The sequence below is a fragment of the Etheostoma cragini genome, chromosome 14, assembly GCF_013103735.1.
Source record: "Etheostoma cragini isolate CJK2018 chromosome 14, CSU_Ecrag_1.0, whole genome shotgun sequence".
NCBI lineage: Eukaryota > Metazoa > Chordata > Actinopteri > Perciformes > Percidae > Etheostoma > Etheostoma cragini.
In genome coordinates, this window is record NC_048420.1 from 22,549,299 (window position 1) to 22,558,281 (window position 8,983).

At 38.9% G+C, this 8,983-nt stretch overlaps 1 protein-coding gene across 1 annotated transcript in view; it reads left to right on the top strand.

Annotated features, from left to right (window-relative positions):
- cacng7a (calcium channel, voltage-dependent, gamma subunit 7a) overlaps positions 1 to 8,983 on the top strand; it is a 36,296-nt gene that overhangs the window by 21,697 nt on the left and 5,616 nt on the right. Inside the window, exon 5 of the mRNA XM_034892577.1 lies at positions 8,807 to 8,952. Coding sequence (XP_034748468.1) covers positions 8,807 to 8,952 — 146 coding nt within the window. The remainder of the gene's footprint in view (positions 1 to 8,806; positions 8,953 to 8,983) is intronic.

Here is an 8,983-nt window from a genome sequence, read left to right on the forward strand (position 1 = left end):
ATATATACACTACCGGTCAAAAGTTTGGGGTATATATATGTATGTATATATATATATATGTATATGTATATCCGTATATATCTGTCCGTTCTCTCCTCAGCTGCTCTCGGGTCACTATTTTCTTGCCTCGCTTTAAATTGCAGGCTTTGACCCGATGATGATGATGAAGATAATGATGAAGACTTAAAACCTGTCCCGTTACTACAGATATTACGGCTTTAGGAATCGTGTTGTATCACAAATTTAAGAATGGCTGAGCTAACAGTTTCTGGTTTAAATGGTTTATTGCCTTTTGTAATGGGATTTGTTTTGTGCAGTACACCTTTTTTATGCCAGTTGTCCTTGATGAACAGATGTACATGTATTTGCTCCAATACAAACATCAAAGCTACACAATCTAAACTTGAGCAAAGGTGAGTTTGTAGCACCTTGTAGTGAGTCCGGTAGCCACAGTTATCCTACTGTTATGCAATAACATGACACTGAATCAGTGCAAAGTCTGAAAAGCGGGAATTTGTGGGATAAATTGTGTCCCGTTGACCCTCCTATTGTCCTTGGGTGAAATTTGACCCCTTTAAAAAATGTCTATCTGAAATATCAATTAAATTCAAATTAATAACAAAAATTATGGCAGCAGGACATGGGAGAAAACCACAGGACTCTTCATGATCAGGTTCATCAGGACTGCATTAACAGCCAAAAAGGCAGAGGTAGGATATAATAGATATAATATAGTATAAGACCTGTTTGAAGTGTCGAACCCTTCCCTCACCCGTCGTCTAAAATAAGATGTTTAAGAAGCAGCCGAGCAGAAGTAGAGGAGCAAGCTTGTTAAGAGTCAACATTCTTTAGGGTTAATGATAAAAAAGACAGCTCACATGATGGAAGACTCACTCTGCGGCTCTCATTTCCTCTCCCCTCTTGACAGCTTGTCAGACCCTACCTTGCTCTCGCTGCTGGCTGAACAGTGAATGGGATTTAATTCCAAATAATTGCTCTCTGCCGAGGAAGCTGCAGGGCAGCAGCGATTTGATGTTTCGCTGCAGGCTTTTGGTGAAAAAGTTAATAGTTAAACCAAATAGTCTGGAAGCCACTTTGTGTAGTTTCAATCAGAAAGTTGGTAATGAGGAGGTTGGTCTTCTGCAGAATGACACCTTTTTTCGTCTGAGCCAAAAAACTCACATTAACTCACAGCAGTAAGTGGACTGGACACCAACCTTTAGTGCAGGCCCGTTGTATTCCAGTCACGTAGTTGAAAGCCTCAAATGCTGAGTGGAAAGTTACTGGATGAAATGTTTGATCACACTTTCCCTTTCATAGGCCCACATGGTAGACCGTATTAAAAAAGACAGACTCTAAATTAAATATATTAAATCCATCGAAATAATACAATATGGCAAAATGACCAGAGAAGACCTTTAAAAAAGAAAATCAAATATCCTGATATTTTTGACTAGATACCTCAATTATGATATTACGGGGATACTTTAGTGTTGACTATTGTTGCTTTCACAAAATATTTACACAATGAGATTTTTGATAAATAATCATCAGGAATGTGGATTTAATGACTAAGATGGTAAAGGCTAATGATAGAACAATCTGGGTAGTTCAGAAAATGACATCACTTTACTGTAATGCAGCCTTTATAACCAGGAAAAGACCACAGGTATGTCATATCACAATATTATGAGCTTCATGTAGCGTCATGTAACAACATTGATTTTTATTGATATGTTGCCCTGCTCTAACAGACGCCATGTTGGATTTTTAACTAGGGGTACTCGAGTTCTGACCTCAGATATCCAAGGTCAGGGGGCGTTTCTGACTTTGACCTCGGAAAATCCGACTTCCGAGTACAAATGGAACACACTATAAGAAAAAGGCACAGCGCGTGCACACACAACAGGATGTTCACCTCAGCACCGTTTTTGTAAAAATAAAAAGGTTTTCTACGTTTTGTCAGGGCTGAACGCGGCCCTGGTGTCCCTCGAATTAAGCACAAAGGACAAAGAAAATGTCCTCTCTCAGAACAAAGTTTGCACCTGTAATCCATCTTGTCTCACGGAGGATTATCATCTAACTGACCGGTGATATCTTCCACTGAGCTCTCTGTTGCGTCTGCATCCGAGTCGTGTTTGAGGAGAGTCACCCAAGCCAACGGGGTGAGCTCACTTCCGCGCGTCGCTCCGGGACGGCTGGCTGACGGCTACCTCGACAGCAGGGTCCAGCGTTCAGCTGATGAAGTGGTTGTTCAGTTTTTTCTCTCTCTGAACAGACAGGATGACATCACCTTCCTGTTTCAGCCCTTTTTTTTGTTTTGTTTTGGGCCTAGTGAACTTTACCTCCCAGATGCTAGCTTAGCATGGTGGCGTGCTGACTGGACACATGGACGGACGGGGCAACCATGATGTCATGGGAATGTCACCGAGCCAAGACGGAGAAAAACACATGCATGCAAACTGACAAACTCCCAGACATGCACGTGCATCAGATCAATGCAAACACAGAAAAATACAGATAACAGCACTTTTCTGCCGAAATAAAAGCACAACCAAATCCTAATATTTTATGTGTGTTATGTATTTAAATTCATACATTCTATTGGTATTATATTCTTTATAATTATTTTATTAAATGTGAAAAAGTATACACACCATGTAAAAAAATCACATATAGAACCATGAGATTTTTGAATTTTTTTTACATGTGTAAACATTGATGCACACATAATTACAATTACACTTTATATTTGCTACATCATTTACATACTTTGGGCTACAGTAGGTGGATTTTAGACATTTTACATTTAATGTGTTATCTTCACATGTGAAATTAAATTTGTAGGTATATTTTAGTAACATGTTAGTGTGGCAAAAGTAGAGAAAAACCCCAAAACAAACTCTTGCAACAGAATCTTACCAGGATGTTAGAACATAGCTCTTAATTTTAGAGAAAGATAAAATGCAAAAACCCAATCAGAGAACAAAGCTGCATTTTTGTGATTTTGCAAGTCATTTCAACCAGAACGCTGAACACTTTCTGACAGCAATGAACAACATTTTAAAAAGCATTTTGCTGTCAGATCTACTCAGTTATTTCTGTCTGATTGTTCACAGCACAGAAGAAAATTGAGCCCAGAAATCGATGGCTGTCGTTCTCACCTCTGGAACGGCAAAATGACAAAAATCAAGCTGGATTTCTTTTCCTAACTTGTGTTTTTGTCTTGTTGTTTACCATAAGAGAGGAACGAAATTCAAAGACAGCGCTGCAATTATGTCGCACACAGCAGGGGGGGGGAAAACACCGGAATCAGTGGAATTCTACAATGATTTTGCAGCAAAACCTGTTTGTCTCTGTCAGCAAGTGTGTATTTTTGTCATGAGAACTGTCCATCAGTCCCAGTCCACCCCGAGGTTACAACATGGTGGCTGTGGACCAGCTGTTCCATCCTGTCTGTCCTTCCTCCAGTCACTTTTCTCCTTCAATTCTGTCTCTTTTTTTGCCTCTCTCTGTGTGAATGTGTGTGTGTGTGCACGTCTAGTTTTAACAGTCTATGGCGTGCGTGCACACACATGCGGGGCCCACACGAGAGAGCTGAGCCGAGCATTCAGCCACAACGCTGCCATCTGTTGGCCAACAAAGGGACTTACAGCTCCCTCCTTTTTCTCTTCCCTTTTCCAAGAAACATATCCACCAGTTTGACTCATTCTCCATATTTAGAAAAATGGAAGCGACTGAAAACATTGAATTTGATTAGACATAAAATACTTACTTTGTTTCCAGTCTTTATGCCAGTGCACCCAACTCTCCAGAGATCACCTGTCAATCAAACTGTTTGAAAACCATATCCTTATATTTTCTTTTTTGCCTGTCAATTATAGTAACACAATTTTATGCATTGTTTCTATTTCAAAATCTTTCAAAAAGATGTGAAATATTGTTTAGGATTACATGTCCTGTAGTGCAAGATCCAATCTAAATCATGTGAAGTGCACACAGTGACATTTGACAAATTAAAAACAAAAGGCACCCAAATGAAAACAGCGTAAAAGAGGATTTCAACTACTTTTTAAATTGCTAATGGATCCAGGGGTTCCACATCTTCTTCTTTATTTCTTTCATCCAGAATCTTATATCCCATTATTTCCAAAATGCTTTGATTCGTCCTATTTTACACAGCTGCATCTCCAAACAATCGCTGTCAAACATGTGTTTCCAACAGGAACGAGATAGCGCTCTGCTAATCTGTTTGTTTCAGCCGCACGCGATGCTCTACTGCAGGCTGATCATGGAGCGTTTGTATGAGGTTGTTTATCACGTCTAAGGCGTGATAAAAACATTATTTATATACAGTATCTCACTTTACTGATTTGAGTAGGTTCTGAATCCCACAACATACAGTACCAACAGGTAAAAAACACATTTCATTGACCCCAGTACTTCAATTCTCTGCTTGCTGCTTCTAGTGCCCATCAAGTACATTGCACACAGTATTATTTTAACTTTATTTGGCCTAGAATATAGATGCCAGCCATTTTACTAAACACACATTTATTTGGGAATATGCACCACTTCAATGTAGTCTTACAGCTGTGGTAGGCACTTAAGTTTTGGCGACACTGGGCAAAGATTCTGTAACAATCTGTGAATCTTTAGTTTTAGAGAAAACTAGACTTCTGCACCTCCTCTTGGCTCGGCTTCAGAAAATCTAGCCAGCACGGCCAATGACGGGACATTTTACAGGACATTTAAGAGAGAGACAGTGTTCCTATTAGTTGTTGTGCACATGCATGCCCACGTGACAAAGACGGGAAAGGGAGAGCTGCAGGAAAAGGTCTCACTCAACTTCAATTATATAATTTCTTTGGTACCAGAATAATAAAGTCAATCACTTTGTCAGTCCACTAGATGGGGCAGTTGAGTTTTTATGTTAAAGAGAGAAACTCTTTCTAGTTAAAATAGATGTTGACTAAGTTTTCCTTTGGGGACTTAAACCAAAGTGACCCTGACCCCAACATCCCCCCCCCCTACCCTAGATTAGGGGATAATGCCAAACCCACCTCAAGGTCTGGATCCTTTCAGCTGGTGTTGAGCTGCTGAATGGTTGGTTGCCCAGTTAGAAATCCAGACCTGGTGATGCTACAGAACAGATATGTAATTCATGCTTTATTTTAAAAAAAAAAACAGTTTCTAGAAGAATATTTCACTCTTTAAAGTGGTAACTAAACTGTAAATAATGGCTGTGAATGCTACATTTATTTACTTTAGATCTAACAGTAACATCTCTGTATATGATTTTTACAGTAGAATGCTATAAAGTAACATTACAACCTTGTCGTGACAACATCACAGTAGTCTAAGTATTACAGTTGAAATCACAGTAGTCAAAGCATTACTGTAAAAACATCACAATATAGCCACTATAGCACTGTAAATAGTAAACTACTGTATTTTTTATCCTATGTAGTGTTTTAATTGTTTTGTATTTTCCAATGAATACATAAAATACTGTAAATGGAAGTATATTACCTTTACTGTAAAAAGAATTCACAGTAACTTTGTAACAGCCAATTGTTGCCAGTAAATTATTTTAAATTTTAAATTTGTTACAGTGTATTAAAGCAATGTTTATGTTTCTACTCCCATGTATAGGTAACCAGCATATTTGTTGATTTATTGTTCTGAGCTCAGTTTTACTGATTGATTCTTAATTTACTCATCACAACCCTGGCCTGGTTCCAGACCTCTGAAGATCTACTCACATTCAAATATTGTAGGTGAGACTAAGAATGGAGATGTCTTCTTCCTACGGCTACTCTAGTTCAGTATAGTGCCTTCACCTTTTAGGGATATTTGGATATAACTGAGCATGTTCAAATAAAAATGTTAAGAACAAGCTCTGCTTTCCTTTAGTGAGGCCCAAATGGGTTCCAGAGCGATGTATATAACGAGATCATTTAGTACAGTACAGTCCAAAAGCAGTACAGGCTGACCGATCACTGTTGTTGTGGTTACCACGTCCCTGACATGGAGCTACATCTTTAAGGAGGAGCACATCAGCTCTGCAGAGCCACTGAGCCTCTGCAACACCCTGAAGCAAAAGCTGCAAATCCGGCTTAAGATACTTTCAAATGACAGTCCATGTTGGCTAGTGTTCATTCTAGTGTTCATTTGTTCTGTTTAATGTAGTGTTGCATAATAACGTATCAGTGATGTGTGTTTGAGGGGAGAAAAAAGCAAGGCATCTTTGCTGTGTTTAATGTGTCGGAGTTTCACTGCTGGAGGATTTTGGAGGTCAGCTGCAGTAGTTAGGCCGTCGATAGGGGAGGAAACACACACACACTCCTAATGAGGGTTTGGTGTGTGTGTGTGTGTATTTTTGTGTGTGTGTGTGTGTGTGTGTCTTTAACTATGTACCACAGCACAGCCTGTTGTTGGGGTTTTCTCAGCCTATTTACAGTTCAGCGAGGACACATTATCATTAGCTATTCCATCTACAGAGCACACAAACACACACACATACACACACACACAAACACATACACACACACACACACACACACACACCAATATTCTAAAGGCCCATTGAAATAGGATTAGTATTACAGGGTAACAAGGGTATTGACACATTAGCCTTGCACCTCCTGGTTTCATGGTTGGGATGGAAGGAACAAACATAATCCTAGTCTTTCATTCTCTTCTTTCTCAACCTGGCCTGTCTTCTCCAGTGGCTTTGTGTGTTTTATCTTAAGCATTAAACATCCTTCCCTTCAGAAAAAGTACCCGTGAGACACTTTTAATGAACACAAATTCAAACTCCATTCAGATGTCAACCCCAAACACAGAGTTGCACACAGAAAAGATGGTTGACAGAACAGATATACGACTGTTAGCTCACATTTAGAACCAGTGTGTAAATGATAAGACATTGATGCTAAGATGACCAGAGCATGTGGTTGCCTTGCAAAGAAAGACAAAAGGAATCAGGTTATGTGTACAAGAGACAGAATTGTCAGTTATCTCAATGACAACATTTCGAAAACAAGTGTCTTGAACTTTGTAAACTTTTTGCACATTTGTCGAAGCGGGTGTAAATAATACCGTTAACCGTGGCTTATTAAGTGTCATGTCAGTGAGGGAGCAAGGACAGTAACAGAGGCCTGGAACTGGATCACCCAGATTTAATGTGGCTACCCTAATGTCATCAATTCTACCTATAGGCTTGTCCTGCTTTGGTCAAAATGTCTGCTGTGAAAAGCATTGTTGATAGATAGATAGATAGATAGATAGATCCCAATAAAATGGGAAACTTACAGTGTTGCAGCAGCAAAATCAGCACAGAATATAAATACAAATGAAATACTAGGAACAATATACATACATACAATATACATGAAATAATACTAGGAATAAAATACAACAACAAATATCTTAATATATACGTTATAAGTTGAGAATACAAAAACGTGTAACTGCTTAAATAGTATGATAAAATTGTGCAGGCTGCACTACTCAGTGCAGTATTGTGTAAGTTTCATGGAAAACTGCTTCTTCATCTACCTGCATGCTTGGTATTTTCAAAACTTCTCTCTTTTGCCAAAAATAGCTAAATTAAACTTACCTGTTATGACAGGTTGTAAAGTTTCTCATCTCAATGGGACTTCCTGATAAAAAAAAAACAGAACAGTCACACTGTTCTCCATTCAGTCTTCTTTGTAGTTGTGCGTCTTTGCACTGTTGTGTTGTCATGTTTTACACTGTTTCTAAATGTTTCTCATCCATATTTCATGTCATGTGAGCCTGCCTTGTCGAACACAGACAACACAGACAATAACTTTTTTCTCATCTTATCTTCTTATAGAGAGATTGCTATTGTCTTGGATTAGTTGGTGGTTGGTTTGTGATGAGAGCTCAGTAGGATCAGTAGGATCAGCACCATGGACAGAGCTTGTGTCCACGCTTTTAGAAGTGTTGAAGGTTTGATATCAATGGGAGAGAAGAACCCTTTGAGGGGGAAGTATACAGTGGTGCTCATAAGTTTACATGCCCATGCTTAAGTTGACTAAAAAGCATTTACATAAAAAAAAAATCATGTTTTGGAAATTTATCTTCATGCCTAAATTAAAAAATGAGGTAAAATCCAACCTTTAAGGACACCAATTTTCTTTGTCGATGAATAATGTATTGTAAATAAATAAATGTTTGTCCCTAAAACACATGGAGAGTATACTGTTCATATGTTAAATTCCCCTAGAGGCAGATTTTTATTATTAAAGGCCAGTTATTTCATGGATCAGGGTACTATACATCCTGATAATGTTCCTTTGGCCTTTGGAATAAAAATCGCCCCCCCCCTATCATCATCCCATACCCTTCAACATATATAGAGATAGGCATGGTTTTTGGTTTGCTTTGCACTGAGAGATTATGTTATGGAAATTTCCCCATAACAATCTCTATGTATGGTAAAGGGTATGTGATGATGTGGGGGGGGTAATTTTAATTAAAAAGGCCAAGGGAACATTATCAGGATCCATAGTATCCTGATCCATGAAATAACTGGCCTTTCATTAATAAAAATGTGCCTTTCTCTATAGGAATTAAACACAGAGGTGTGTATACTCATGACCCCTGTATTATAAGAAAGAACATTTATTTATTTACAATACATTATTCATTCACAAAGAAAATTGGTGTCCTTTAAAGGTGGGATGTTTAGGCACTGTATCACTGTGAAACCCTTTGTATTTGTAGCAATAACCCAAGTTTGTGTGTGTGTGTGTGTGTGTGTGTGTGTCCGCAGGTCTCAGCCTGGTGGTTGGTCTGGTTCTGTATATCTCCAGCATTAATGACGAGGTGATGAACCGACCTCGAGAGCCAGAGGCGTTCTTCCACTATCGCTACGGCTGGTCCTTCGCCTTCGCCGCCTCCTCCTTCCTGCTCAAGGAGGTAATCCAAGAACAATACACTCACATATATA